This window comes from Sceloporus occidentalis, unplaced genomic scaffold, assembly GCF_023333645.1.
Source record: "Sceloporus occidentalis isolate IW3139 unplaced genomic scaffold, rSceOcc1.0.p SCAF_183, whole genome shotgun sequence".
Lineage (NCBI taxonomy): Eukaryota > Metazoa > Chordata > Lepidosauria > Squamata > Phrynosomatidae > Sceloporus > Sceloporus occidentalis.
This window is the reverse complement of record NW_028317163.1, coordinates 276,332-292,635: the sequence shown is the minus strand read 5'-3', so window position 1 is coordinate 292,635 and position 16,304 is coordinate 276,332. Positions and strand designations below refer to the sequence as shown.

Sequence of the window (16,304 nt, the reverse complement as noted above, 5' to 3'; positions counted from 1 at the left end):
ACAAGGGAAATTAATGCCTAGTTGCTTACCATGGTGGACCACTCCTTTCAATCCATGAATGATGGGATCCAAAGCTGGGTTGTTCCTTTGCGTTGCCTGCAAGTAAAAAAAAAAAAAAAAGTTTAGTATATGGAATCCTAAAATCTAAATTCCAGGAAAATTTCTGCAGATTAGTTTTGTAAAACAAATGAATTAACCTGAAAATTGAGGAAAACCATCGTTATGACATTCAGGAGAACAATGGTCAAGTTCTAGAGCACTACAAAGGATAATCATGCCGGGTTCCGTTTCTCTTTAGTTCCATTCTAACACTCAAGCCTTCCGCTCTGAATATTCCATTATGGAGTTTTGTAACGCGTTGCTGACTCAGCAGTGTCCGTCCGCTAACACTAATGTACCCTGCGAGACGTTCATCTCCAGGCGTGATTCAGACATGGCCGCACTTGCAGTTCATAAACACTTTCCTCCTCTGCCGCAGGATCAAGAAAACCCCAATAAATAATTTATATGAGATCTGCATCTCAAACATTATGTTCCAATTTTTTTTTTTTTTTTTATATATTCAGATTTCATGATTCTTTCGCTGTAGCCCATTTTTTCAAATTCATTTTGGATGAAACCAAAACCGTTAAAGAAACTTGGTGTCCTGTGAAATAAAATTTTTTAAATGTATTATCTGAATTTATAATCTTAACTCTTATCTGGTTTTGGAACGCCATTGGGTAACTTTTTACATACTACAATAAGATACCTCCCAACACTGGTTGCATTGTAAGGTAAGGTGGGCATGTGACCACACCCTCTGCCCCACCCACTTTTGTCACACCCCTCAACACAGGTGTGCCCCCCATTTGGACTCCTGAAATGCTGGGGGGGGTAGTTAAAGGGACCATTATTTAAGAATACATATCGTGCTGCGTGACATGACGGCTATACTATCAGGGGTCAAGAGAACCTTTCTTATGAATAAATATTGGGGGGGAAAGATGTAAAAATATATTAAAAAAAGCTATATGCATTTTTTAACTTTAAACTGGTCCTTTTAACTGGTCAAAAAAATAGAACAGCATGGAGCCTTAAAAAAAAAAAAAAAAAAAAGAAAGAAAGAAAAATGTGCCAAAAAAATTTCAAGCCACCAGTCGCGTAAAAAGCACGTTAAAAAGTTGATTGACGGACTGTGTCACTTCCGAAACAGCAAAAAAGGGACAATGAAATTTTATTTAAAGCGATTTTAATGCACCGGGCCACTTATTCTCCTTTGAGAAAATAATATGATTTCTTCCCGGAGCACGGTGTCTGCTTATTTAAGCAGCAGTGCACAGAATCTTTCAATCCTTATGACCGTTGAGAAAGAGAAATCACCCACTAGGGGGTAACATTTTATCAGAATGAAGTCTGTCTTACGAAAACGGCCACTGTTTCTTAAACGGTCCTCCTGTGATGAAGGTAATACCATGGATTTGCCTGTATTTCTGATGCTGTAAACGTCCGGTTAGATTGGACACGAATAAAGAAAGAAGCGAGAAAAATTTAGGATTTTCTAAAAAAAATAAAAATTAATTCAAGATTGTGATAAGGAGTGGAAGAGGTTAATACAGCGAGGGTATTAAACATGCGCGGGATAGACATACGGCTCCTGAATCTAAGACGAGACCAACGACTGATTAAGGTTTGAGTCTTTACAGCAGGAGAAACGGGCGACTAGACGGGGGCCGCCGTGGGCCGATCTGCCGGCAGGTTCTGGGTTTCTATGGGTAGAGGAAAACCAGGACAAGATCGAGTTTAATGATCAGAAAGATGAGTTTCCTCCTTAAAGAGGTTTATTTTTTCAGCAGGAATTTATCCAAGGATGAATCATCTGTTACGTTTGATGAAGACGATTTTTTACAAATTGCTGATTGATAATTACAGGAAAAAAATGACTTAGCTGAAGGTGCAATCAGGTGAAAGACCCAAGTGAACTACTGAAGTATTTTAGAGCCTCATCTGGCTGGTGAACACATTTTTATTTTTTAATCATTACTGTTATATATATTAAAGTCAAAAACAAATTATCATAAAAAAATTAGATTAGGAACATCCACGAGGACAGCCAAGAATGGCTCTCTAGGTTACGACCCAGTGGCCACCATCAAAAAGAAGCGAAGGCCAAATTTAGAGAATATACGTTTTTGTCAACGGGGCAGAAGATTCCATAAGTTGTTCTTGGCGTCGGATCAAAGGGTGCTTAAGCGCCCAACACGGTATATGTCTCATTAGGAACCGTCTTGACCGTTTCGGCCGTAGACTCTACGCATTCCATGGAACAGTCTTTAAGTAGAGTTAATGCCCCCTGACTCGCTTGTCTACCTTCAGAACGGGTTGAAGAAAAGGTTGAGAAACAACAAAATAAATAATCATTGTTTAAGAAATTTCGAGACTGGAAACCATAAAGAAGAAAGAACTTTAGTGAACTCCGAGACGTTGATCTAATTTGACTTCGGGCGCTAGGTGCTGAGTAACTAGAGATGACTGAACATCAAATATTAAAGAACAATGACAGGTGTACAAAGCCAAAGGCTGTTAATTGTATCATAAGGCCGGGAGATGTGTGCTACAAAACGGTTATTTCATCAGTACATGACACCCGGAGAAAGGAACCTCGCTATCGTACGGTGGGAAACGCGTTGGCGGCCCTGTGGCGTTAGAAAAGAAAATTGTCCTTTAGCTTACTTTTAGCCAATGAGATTTGTAAGAGGATTGTGGCTTTTGGAGCAATCTGACTGCGTTAAGAAAAAAAGGTAATAAAACAGTAATTATTATCGATTGCTAATTTTCCCAAGTTCCGATCGTTGTCAGAAACGGCCCTATTGGAGAGCAGGAAGGTGGCGTTTCTCTCACACCTGTACTGGAACCATTATGGGTTCAACACAATCCCATATCGGTACGGAAAGAAGCCTGATAGGAACCAGTATCAGGCTGAGGACGGTCCTCTTAAACAAACGATTTAATAAAGGGGGAGAACACGTCAAACTGTTCCAGAGACCGACGGAGATGGCTTTCATAAACAGATCCAGTCTCGGGGCCGAGAGCTCTCTGTCAAGCGAGCGTCGCACATAATAACGGGGAGATGAAAACGCTTGTATGTTATTACGAGACGTTTCAACTCGACACCGACCTCTTCTGTTAAAATTCCCAGAGCTCTCACGCAATATGGATTTTCATCAAGACATTTAAAAGAGAACTCGAACCCCCCCCCCGTGCGGCATTTAGCTTTCTTTCGCAATCTGACGCCGCTTGCTATCTGCGTTATTATTTCTTTTCTTATGTCATAAAAGTGATTGGAAACGGGTCGGAATTGGAACGAAGTGTTTTCCATTACGCGCAGAAAATGAGAACGCGATCCTGCCGACGTCTACGGCCCCCGAACGCGGCCCGTCTCTGCGAGAGAGGAGCTCAGACCTTCATCTGCTGAACGTATCCACCGGCAGAGGCTGCGGTTCTGTAATATACTTTTTATCAATTCACCTTTTATTATCCGCTTTCCCGGCACACGAAAGCCGCTCGCTGCTAGTAACAGATGCCACGGCGGTTCTTTGAAACGTTCGGTTGCCGACACCAGATAAGCCGGCAGGGATATAAGCGCTTCGTGAAGCCGCCGCTCTCCACCGATTGCTAGCAAAATGCAAAAATCAGACGCTTAAAAAATATATTTTTTGTTACAAAAATATCAGGACCATTCTGGGCTTTTCTACAAGAATTGAAGCGTCTCCACGTGCTGTGATATGCGTTCCGACGCGGCGTTAGGACAGATCATCATCATCAGTATTCACCAAAGCTGGTAAAAATTAGTCTCTGTCGCAGCCGTGTCAGATTTCACAGCGCGGGACCGGTGGATAAAGCTCCTGTACTTGTCATTGTGACTTTATAACGAACTGCAGAATCACCTCCAAATCCAAATCTGGCGCATGTACGTGGCTACGTGGGAATGATTGCCTTCATTCTGCCAGGAAGCATAACCTTACCTACCTACACGGATAGCAAAGTGCTCTAATGTATTATCGGATAACAAGTGACACGCCGCTAAGAGATGGTTTAGTATGTTCTGGGCGCTCTCGGTAATCTGACAATATAATGCAGCTTCCGAGATTGCCTTTTTTTTATAATTTAAAACAGCTCTGTGCCCTTTTATCCGTATCTGCCTGCGAAAGGAGGGGATTTTAAAGTAAAAGTGCAATCTCCATCCTCTCCTTTGTATTATTAACCCTAGACTCTAACACCATACACTGACACTCACGCTTACACCATACACTGACTCTCACGCTAACACCATATGCTAATGCACTCTAACCCTAAATACTGACACATACTCTAATATCATACAGTAACACATGCTAACTTCACACACATTAACACACGCTAACACCATTCATTCAACACTTCAACACTTGCTCAAAACGCATTACCGCCTCCCAGGACCGTGCACCCGCCTCGGCGCACCCCACATTCATTTCTCACTTCTTTTTGACTCAACCTCTATTTTCTTTTAGTATCGACCAACAAAGTGCCGTTTGCTTACACAAGCATGTTAAGCACGTGAACCATTTTCTATTTCCTATCTTTTGCCTGCTTTTGTGTCACGGGACAATTCGGTGTTGTCATCAATAATATAAATAAAGCAAAAAAAAAAAAAAAGAGTGAATGAATGAGAAAAATTATTTCTGGGAAGGGATGGGCATTCATCAGTAACGGGGGCGATGCTTCTAATGCTGTATTTGGGTATTATGTGTTAAATTCAGCAGTATAGGTGGAACATAACCTTTAGATTAATCCTTTCTCTAAACCTTTTTTTTTTTTAAAAGCACTTCTTATGTTTTCTAATTAGTCCTTTTTGTGAATTAGAGCTTCACAGCCTTACTTAGAATAAAAGCCAATTGAACTTCACCAAGGTTCATTTTAAGCCCATCTGGAGGTTGTTAAGGCAGGAATGTGGTTTGAAACACCCTTGAATGTTTTCTGCATATTCCCTATAGAGGTTTATGGTGTCTGCTCCTCTTTTCTTCCTGGAGACGTATAGAGAACTCCAGAAACAACTCAGAATGTTCAAACTAATTGGAACACACCAACGTTCAGCTGGGGGTTTATTGCCAAGTAGCAGTGACTGCCTTTGAACTCACTGGTCTTATTAAATTTGCAAGTTGTATAATTTAATTGCGTTAGTAAATATCTAGCCCGGTAGCATATAGGGTGGAACGAGAGAAGAAAAAAAATCGACCGGTTCAAAGACTGGTCATACAAACAATCATTCCTGGAATGAAACGCGGTAAGTTTAGAACTTGAAGACAGCATTCTGGAACACCAATGTTTTTCTCTATATATTCTGTATGTGTATATGTTTTTTGGATATTTCAGGAGTGGGGTAAACAGTGGTGTATTTACTTTTGGAGTTGCCGTTGGTCCAACCCAGAGGCACCGCCAGCCTCCCCCCATCCGTTGTCGGCATCCTCAAAGCATTCAAAGGCGACGTGTGCCTTAAAGACACAGGAGAGCTGGGATATGACGTCATATTCTGGTGCCCAATGTCTTGAAGGTGCGTGTAAGCCTATGGAGGCTGTGCCCATTGTGCAGGGGGACACCAAGTGTCTTGATGGCCCAAGAGCCCCCCCTGGACCTGCCGCCCTACACTTAGTCGGCCTAGGCCAAGATACGTCACTGGGTTTTAGATTTGTAAGACAACCACAAGAACATAAAGACCTTCATCCAATCTCAGCAATCTCAGTGTCCTTCACAAATACAACACAATCATAAAAACTCCACATCAGATATCTGACACCCGTATAACTATTTTATATCAGGATATTAAATGCGCATATGTTTAATATTCAATAATATCAATGCGAACCCTTAACATCATGATAGAATCTTAGCGATAATTCAAAAGACCTCAGCACGCTATGCGCTGATTGGGTACTGGTCTTATGAAGTGCTCTGGTCTACCCAGCACAAAGGCTGGATCATTTACAAAATGCCAATAAATTAAGAGCTCTTACATTTTGGGAATAACAGAATAATTTGCTCTTTTCTTTCGATAATTACAATCAGCAGGTAGTCTCATCATCTTTTTTTCCCTCCAAAAGCACAAAGGTTCGGAGGCAGAGCGAGCGCTGTGAACGGCTACAATAATTTTAATGTATCGGGTATCTAAGCTTGCTTAACAAATTTATTTTCGTAATGCTCACAGGAAGCATCTGTTATTAAATCTGAACGCAGGTCCTCCGCTGCAGATAATTTGACTTTGTCATTAATGTCACTTTTTTTTAATAGGTAGACATTTTTTTTTCTGTTTAGAATCTCCTCAGTGACACCATTTAGTAATAATTACGCCTTTACATAAAACAGCAACGAGCACAAAATTTAATACAATGATACTGGGGTTGAACTCGTAAAACCCAGATATACAAAAAAAAAAATCTAACAAAAATTGGAAATATGATATTTTCTACAATTTATAGAAAGCAGATTCTTATTCATTAAATGGAACACCAGCCTATCAAAAAGGGTCATGGTGTGATAAATATGCCAACATTCCTTTCACTAACTAGTGTGCTGGTATCAGTGTTCACTGGGGGAGGCCATTTTGTTTTGAACACCTTACTTCCTGTTTGATTTTAATGCAAGTCACAAGTTACTAGTGTAACACTACATGGCTTCCCCAGTTTGCCGGATCTATCTTTAGCATTAAATGCAGCCAAATACGTAAAAAGAACACAGTTTCCCCACGAGACTTCTCTTTCTCAAACAGAAGATTAGCTACAACAGATTAGTTTCTATATAATAAATTAATTTAAAAAAAAATTGTGCATAATTTCCCAACCCAATCCACGGCCACTCTAAATATGGCCATAACCTCTCAGGTGCTATATGACCCTTTTTTGCACTTTAATCAATCAATATTGCCATACAAACAATTAAAATGTGTGTAAAAAAAAAAAAAGAAATAAAAAAAAAAAATGTATGCCATTTTTGTTATGCAGCTTTACCGTCTCCAAGCCAAATACACTTATATTCCCCATCCACGAATACCTTATATAACCCTCTTAAGAAAAGAAAAAAAGTGCATTGTGTGCAAACTAAATTTTTACAACACCCAAATTTAACACATGTATTTTGTTATGCTGGATTAAAAAAAATAAAAAAAATAACCTAAATTATATTGAAATTTATTCTAAAAGGTTACTAAAGATAAAACGAGTCTTCCCCTTAATGAAACGAGCAGATCCGTTCTGTGAACCGCAGAGCCCGTTGCAGATAAAAGATGTCACACGCAGCTCTGCAGTAAACAGACTCTGCCCGGTCAGCCGTCCCGAGAGGACTATTGTCAACTCACGGCTAGTATTTTAGCACAATTTGGAGAGAAGCCCAGGTTCTACATGCACACAACGCCAGTAACACAGACATTTCCCATTATTGTTTTTGTCAGTTAGAGGAACGTGAGAAAACAGAACTCAAAAACAAAATTAAAATTAAAACAAAAAAGACCGGTTGTTTTAGGTCTTCTGTAGTGGAAGGGTTAGAATACGGCATGTTTGACCAGGAATACTAAAAAAAAAAAATGCACAACTAGGGGGTGGGATTTTTAGCCACAAAAATGCTGACAAGAGGTAGCGTGCTAATAGAATCATCTTATTACAGGTTTCGTCAAGGTTCCATGATGTGTATCAGACATACGTCCTTTACCTGGAAGAAGACCGACATCGCCGCTATCAACCTCTTCTCCGAAATAGCTGTTCCAAAACTGTCAAAGTCATCAGGATTGTAGAAGTATATCTGCATCTGCAATTTAAATAAAACAATAATAATTATTGGTTGACCCTTGCGCTAAGAAACTGGCTTTAAAAATGAGTGCAGTACGAACAAGACATGTATCCTCTTCTGAGCTTATTCCTCAACCTCGAGACCCGCGTCCCTCCGAACTCAGGTTTTCATAATGTGACAATGCAACATTAAACAATCAACAAAAGGGGTGGCAAGGAGGACTAAACAATGGCTGGAAATCTTATGTGGTCTAAGACCTACACGGAGTCCTTGCTAGACAAGGCTAGACCCCAAAGTGTCCATCCTTAGGGAGGTAGGAGGTTGGTATCCAAAGACATTTAGGGACAGTGGTCCAAAGACTATTGACATATAAAACAAAAATGTTGACCAAATCACTCTTGCAGGGACAGTCCTTTAATTTTTAACTTGCGTGATACTTAGAAAAATATTAAAACTCTCCCAGTATTATGATGCTCAAAGACCGAAGCTTGGTCTCCATGAGCCTTCGTGACAACGTGTGGTTACAATATGAACCAAAAACAAATGTTATATTTTAACATATAAAGAGTACATTTTCAACTTCAATAGCATTTCCAAACTGCTTTTAGACCAACCACCGGAATCATTTCAGATGAAACTTCAAACTGTGTATCTTTATTTTTGGAATAAAGACAGAAACAATAACTTAAGTGTACGAGATGAATAGTTTGCATTAAATGCGAACATCGGTTCCCACGACTGCATTTTATCATCGTCATCATCATCATCACACCTGTTTTACAAAACATCACAAACAATCTGATTAGCTCAGTATCAGAGCTGAGAGCTGCTAGGTGGAAACGTTTGACAATGGCATCAAGCGCAATCAAGAGCAGTTGCAAAGAAGGCGTCACGCGCATGGAAAATTGCTCCGGAACAAAGAGATCCAAGAACAATGCAGCTCTATTAAACTTCAACGCAGAGATGTAGTTTACAATGTATCAGAGCACAGTGATAGCAACGAACGACCCACACTCAGAGATAAATGCAGTCATTTTAGTCAGAATTTTACTGCTACCGCTCTCTTTCAAATCAGCAGCCTAAAAACGGGCAGATTACGAAGTTTAACGGGGACACGGATTTCAGAGAGAATGAAACACAAACAGTAACAAGAAACGTTTAACCACTTTTATGCGGAACAGGGTAGCCACAATCTATACTATTTGGCAAAAGCCAGTGGAAAAAAAAGACTTTCAGCACCTGTGTTCGGGGTATGTGTGGCTAGAGGTGGGGAGGGCTGTAACTGGTCTCAGGAGAGCGCCATACCCAAAGAGCCACCTCGAGGCATTGGGCTGAAGAGCGTTGGGTGGTGGCCATGTTGGAGCTCCAATGACACAGAGGTCTTCATTGATTTCACAGCTCCCTGGGCTGGTCCGGGGAGATTGGATGATCTCTCTAACAGCCATGGTATTCACTGCCCCCAAAAGTGGGGCAGCTACATGTTACAATGCCCAATACTTGTGACCGTCCTGCTAAAGCCAGGGCACTTGAGAGGTATGGGTTCCTTAAGAGCTAATTATTTTGCATCTATGTTTTGACTAAAAGTTCTCTCCCTCCTGCTCCCTCTATCCGTACAAAGGCTGCCTGAACCAAACAACAACAATCAGCAACTTAGCAATAGGGGAGATAACCTAACGAGGAGGAAAGATCATGAAGATCCTGAGGACAATAAGATAGGACATCTGCTCTCATGGTATATACATAAGATTGTGTCTTATACATGAAAACTGTTTATTTTAAAGACTCACCGATTTAACCCATGCTTAGTATCTGTGCGAGTGACCTTTGGAAAGTACACTTGCCCATTAGTAGATCACAAGTATCTGGGATAAAATAATATATAAAAAAAATAAACATTTTATTGCATGTAAATGAAGATATGTTGACTTTTCTGTGCATTTTTCCGTTGCGATCCGACTCCCTTCTACCTATTAAGAATATAATTTATAACATCGTGGGTTCCACCGCGATAAGTTTCAGTTATATGGATTAGATAATGCGTTTTGATTTATCTGAACTAAAAACAGAAGCGTACGGATCCAGCACATCAAAGATATACAACTAAACATAATTTGTCACATTTAAAGGGTGTCATTTATTAACAAAAACGAAGCCTCTGACATTCCGTTCACGAAGCAGCCAACCATTAACGCTGCATAAATAAAAGATATATTATTGCAGTTTAGTGGTTTCATTTGGTCTAATGCAATCCGCGGAGTTTGGAAGTCTTTTTATTTACAATTTTTACAAAGCAATTCATTTCAATAACATATTTCAAGAGAAGGACACGTTAACCATCTTTAGAAGGCCAATAACCGACGTTGTGCTTGTGGGTCAAAAGAGCAACATTGGCCGATTTCACCTTTACAAAAGTGAAATGGGAACAGAACTGTATAAAATTAACTATTTGGGGATTTAAATAATGAGTATTTCAATATTTTTCAAGTGAGAGCTCTGAAGGTGTATGCAGTATTGAGTTCAGGAGATTCTTTCCCCAGAAAGACTCCAGAAGGGGGAGAGAGAGAGAGAGAGAGAGAGAGAGAGAGAGAGAGAGAGAGGGGATGGGAGAGAAGGGGGAGAGAGAGAGAGAGAAAAGCGATGGGAGAGAAGAGAGAATTGATGGGAGAGAAGAGCAAAGCAATGGGAGATAAGGGATGGGAGAGAAGGGATGGGAGAGAAGAGAGAGAGAAAGAGAGAGAGAGAGCGAGAGAGAGCGAGAGAGAGAAGGTATGGCCAGAATCTAAAACTAGAGAGTCAGATACTTAGATGGAATGGGAGGAAGTTTTACTGGGAGGGAGGTAGATAAGTGGAGCAGCCTACGTGGTAGAGGTTAGTATAATGAGGGAATTTAAGCATGCATGGGATGCACATACGGCTCCTGAATCTAAGACGAGACCAACGACTGAGTAAGGCTCGAGTAGGACCAGTCTGGTATATAAACTACATTTTTGGTGGAAACCATAGGTTTTGACAATTGTATAAACAAACAACTAAACAGAATCATAATCCGAAATCCACTATAAATAAATTGACGGTAAGAAAACCACAATACGGGATTTACCATTCAAGCAGACTCTTGAACGTTTTGGTAGAAGGAACGCTGAAGAACATCGCAGAGGTCGGGTTTTCTTTAAACAGCCTATTATTACCCTCGCTTGTATCGACCATTATATGAAAATAACCAGTTGACCGTTGAGATTTGTAATATAGAACCTAAGAAATTGCTTTGTTCTGAGGCTAACAGCCATATGATTTACCATGAAATGAAGTCTGGTACATCATTTTGGATAAATGGAAATATAAATTTAATAGAATTTCCAAGACAACAAAGATTGCAAAACTCTAAACGCGGACAGAAATTCTCTAAATCATTTGAAACCAACATGCGCACAGAGAGGTTCTCAGCCATTATAAACAGCTGCCGTATTATTTTATTTAAACCGGGTAATACGTTCTCTCTGTATTTCCAATTTATTAGTTTGATGTTTAAAGATTGAAAGTCATTTTAGGGCTATTAGCATAGAATTAAAAAAATAAAAATCGATGAGAAAAAAAAAGGCAGATTTGAAATTGTATTTCACAACAGAGGCAGATTAATCAACAACATAACCGGAATAATTCCAAGATACTGGGAAATTAAAAGCAAAAAATAACCCGAGGATGAAAATAACGTCTGGCGTTAAAGGGAGTCAGATGAATCTCTCCTGACACAGGTATACATAACTTCCAAGTGTCTTAGTATAGTTAAGACAGTCCTTCTTTGGGAGACTAATCCCCGCACCACTCTTTCCCCAATGACGTCCCCATTTTCCAGGAGTTCGGAATGTTTTCTGGATTTAAATGTATCACAGTGTTCTACGACCCAAATGTTATGCCAAGTCCTAAAGGACCCTCTATTCAGGTCAATGCCCAGATGGGGATTTTCACCGATGGAAGCCCCCTTTCCTCTGTATGTTGACTCCCAGAGTACTCCACGGCCACCAGGACTTCACCAAAACCACTAAGTGTGATAGAAGGTCACCCATAACCCCCAACATTGCATGTGTCCAAGTCCACACTTGCAGCGCGACAAGGAGGCATGGGGACAGCCTCGGAAAATCTTGACTATCCTGCGTTCCTCCCATCCCTCCTGCGTTCCTCCCATCCCTCCTGCGTTCCTCCCATCCCTCCTGCGTTCCTCCCATCCCTCCTGCGTTCCTCCCATCCCTCCTGCGTTCCTCCCATCCCTCCTGCGTTCCAATGGCACGTTGTGTTCGCTGATCCAAGTTTACGTTTAAAAGGCTCATTGATGGTTAGAAAACCCTTTTGCAATTATGTTAAACCTAGAAATGCTTTCCATGAAAACGTCTAAATGACCCCAAACTATTGAACGGCGGTGTATAATTACATTTAAAATATATACATTACAGTCCATGACAGTCCGGGGCTCCATGTTATCCCATGGATAACGAAATGAGTACAAATTTGAATGCATTGGTATTTTAAGTTCAAAGAGGACCCGGCACTCACACACACGCTCATGGCCCTTGAGTACGGCCCCTTGAAATTATTTTCACTGTATAGATATATATTTTTTTTGGTACTTGAAAGCCGGGCACCCGAGGAAATGTAATTCTACGCAGTAATTCTATGCATTTTTCACAGACCGGTTTGAATTAAACATGGAACAGATACACTCTTATCCACAAAACCACAGGTGTGAACCAGATGTCACGCTTGTCTTCTCTCGAGATTACAGCTCGCAAACTTTTGCCTTTGGAATATTAACAAAGCTGGGTACGAGGCAGACGGGAAGGCATTAGAAAACAAACAGGTTTAGCATAGCGGCTTATCTGACAAGCCATTGATTTCCTTTGGTGCGAGATTGCATTTATAAAAGATGATTAGATTCCGCGTAAAGCGAACGTCTGCGTCGAGCATCGAAAGGCGATTCCAACAGAACAGACTCAACGCGCGGACAATGAATTCAGCCGGATCAGCCTCAAAAAAATCTTTGCTGTTGGCTCGAAAAGACCGATATAAATATGGATCCCGGCAGAGACATCTTTAGAAGTTAATTTTGTAGGTGGCTGTAGGTGTGATAGGGACTTACTCACTAAACCGAGAGTCTGCACAATATTTCATATCCTTGGCTTCACATTGCATTATGGAGGGTTGAACACCGAGAGTTGAGTCAGCCCTGTTTGATGCATAGTTAAATTATGAATATTTTCGATGCAAAGTTTTATTTTATCAGTATTTTTGGTATTTTTGTAGTCTTTATTTTTGAAAAAGACACCAAGCAGCTTTACTTTACTAATAAGGCGGTAGACAAGTAAAACAGCTTGCCAGCATAAGTAGTAGAGGATAATACACATACTTAAGAGTTCCTCATCCCCAGCCAACCAGAGCGCTTCCTCTCTGGGGGAGTGGCTTCAAGAGGGGTGGAGCTAGCTGTGTATGTGGGCAGGTCAAGCCTTAAACTACATTTGTATGGGCGTGGAGTGGGAGGGCCTTAATGCTGCTCCCGCGACCCAGAGACTGACCAGCATTTCCCGGAGAACCGGCACTTCAACCTGGAGTCTCCAGACAAAACCCAGAGGGTTATGTTACATACAGCGAGGGGATTTAAACACGCATGGGATAGACGTACGGCTCCTGAATCTAAGACGAGACCAACGACTGATTAAGGTTTGAGTCTTTACAGCAGGAGAAACGGGCGACTAGACGGGGGGCCGAATGGGGCCTATCTGTTCTCCATAAAAATCACACGTCGGTAATATGCCTCTGATATTGTAGACTGCAACATTCTACAGCTTGTACATGTAAGACATTAGGATGTTCCATATTGCACAAGGATAAATATTAAAAGCCGGGTCACGCAGAATTTCAAAGTCACATAAAAATGTATTACTCATATAATACATTCAACATCGCACTGGGATCCTAGGGAGAAAACGCTAAAGAAACACACATTAGCACTTAATGGAAAGTTACGCAGTTCTCGTGTTAAGAGGTTAGGAGAAAGAATCCTTTTAATGCTGAAATACTTTGCTGCCGCTCGCAGCACCTTCATACAGGAATCAGACGCATCTGCTAAAGAAATACACAAACCAGCTCATTATCTGCAGCCGGCCTCCATCTGCACAAGACTTCAGCATTTTTATGCCGTGAAAAGAAGGGAAAAAAAAAAAGAAGATCTGGCTTTCTTGTTAAGAGTTTAGAATTCTGGCACAAAGTCCAACTGATGTAGAATGACTTTAAAAAAGGGCTCTTCATGGAAGTTGGATAAAATATATATTTTATATTATTATTATTATTATTATTATAATTGCCATGTTTTCTTTTTTAACCCAGTTTTTCCCCCATTATATAATAATTTCAGGCAGCTGTATATTACCCATTTGTATGAGTTCTCGCTCTGGCCTTAATCTGCCCGTGGGAAACAATGGAATGATTTGGTCGGACTTCATTAGCATTGCCATAAAGGATCAGCTCAGTGTGGTGTTTCAGCCGGGAAAGTCCCCCCCCCCCCAAATATCACATGACTGACAACAATGGCGGCCTCCAGGTCTGCAGATAAAGGATGTTTGTGGTGACAAAATGAGATAAAACCAGGTCATTACTGCATACAGCGTTATTGATGTATACAGCGCTGAGGGGTTATTACTGCATACAGCACTGGGTGTTATCGATGTATACAGGGCTGAGGAATATTGATGTATACATCCAGCATTCTACGATCCATGATCCTAAAGCGGGACTGTCTTGGTGATCGCAGGACACTTGGAAGATCCTGACTGGTCCGTGTTTTACATAAATATCGGCTCCTATTGACTTGGCCATTGGCAGCGGCTGACGCTCCGGTATCTTGATTTTCACAACAAACAGAATTTCCCATTTTAGGCTTTTCCTTTGTCGCTTGTGTATCTAATCTCGGAGAGGGGGCGAGGTTTAAAGGTCCTTAACGCTTTTCATTTTTAATCAGGTCTATCGCTAAACTCTTTAGCTTGCAAATGAGTACTGCTCGCGAGTTTCCATCCCCTGACAGTCCAGATTAATACATTTTTAATAAACAGAGTGTATGGGTCCAGAGCTGGAAATCAGTGGAAAATTATGATTTCACGTGGGAGGCTGCCAGGAGCAGACAGTGACGTGACAGCTCGCCATGGCGTGGGGGGAAGAGCGGGTTTTAGAAATTAATTGATTTGTTTGGCTCCGTGGTCTAGCTAAGCTTGGACTAGATGTCAACGCTTTGTTCCAACTGATTGCATGTATATACCTTATGAAGAATTGGCATATCTACTGAATGTTCTCTTAATTAAGGGAAACATCTCAAAAATTCTTACCAGAAAAGCTAAAAAGAAACACACTACAAATGCATTGACCTGTTGGTAGCTATCTGTGTAACCCAGTGGGGCATTTAGAAGAAGAATAATGGGGTTTATTTACCCCGTTTAATTTATAAAGCCGTTCCCTGCTGTTTCGATACACATTATTGGGGCTTTTAGGGCTGTAGAACCCTGCGATATCCTTATATCCAGCAAATATTCCCAGCTCCTAGAAAAGAGGGGCTTCAGGGAAGGAGTGAGGGGCATCAGGGGAGGAGAGCGGGATTTGGGTCCTGAAGAGGGATTGGACAGAATAAGCAAACAATGTCTCTTGGCAGGTGGCCATTGTAAGCTTCTCCAGCAGCTTGGACCATGAAGATCAAGATGACCAGGTCTTTGGCTCAGTGGGCACCATGAGAGTCAGTCCACAGCAGATGGCTTAAAGGAATGCCTCGATCAGATAAAACCAACCCAAACCACATTGTGAAAATTCCATGTTCTCTCCATTTCTTGATACATATTACAAAATCGTACAACCATTTGAGAAGGTGACCTGTTCTTTGGATGTTTTAAATCCCTTACGGTCACCATACAGCCGTGTAAAATGGAATTTGCCGCAGACTTATATTGTCTGCCCGATAATTTCGATGTGAACAACCTTATTTCATAATTTTTAAATTAGCTTATTTCGAAGTATTTTGGCAGTTGGCTGAAAGTGTTATTATTTCATTGATTAATGTGATAGATGGGAAAATGAGAACCCCAGATGACTTCAGACTATGAGATTCAGAACATTGGCGCATTGATTGGATTTCAATTTTTTTTTCTTATTTTTAGATTTTTTATGCTTTATAATTTGAAATAATTTAAAACATTTTGTGTTTAAGAAATAAAAATATGACTCAATTGGGAAATTAATACAGGCAGATAAACCCATGCCCCACAGATATATTTAATATTAAATTTATGAAGCATTATGAAGTCTTTAATTGTAACTAGGAAATATTATTAAAATAAATTTGATTTCGTGTAATGTAAAATTTTTTCTTATTTTTTTTTATAAGAAAGCAAGACAAGTACCTAAAAAAATGTACACTAACAAATTAAAATATATTTTATTATGGGAAACAATTGGTTCTCATGTATAACTCATTAGAAAAT

General features: G+C 40.4%; 1 protein-coding gene across 1 annotated transcript in view; it reads right to left on the bottom strand.

The window, feature by feature from the left end:
* Window positions 1–16,304, bottom strand: part of LOC149278692 (receptor-type tyrosine-protein phosphatase gamma-like) — a 176,319-nt gene that overhangs the window by 64,347 nt on the left and 95,668 nt on the right. The window contains exons 5-6 of the mRNA XM_089501835.1: window positions 7,717–7,812; window positions 30–96 (exon numbers count right to left, since the gene is read on the bottom strand). Coding sequence (XP_089357961.1) covers window positions 30–96; window positions 7,717–7,812 — 163 coding nt within the window. The remainder of the gene's footprint in view (window positions 1–29; window positions 97–7,716; window positions 7,813–16,304) is intronic.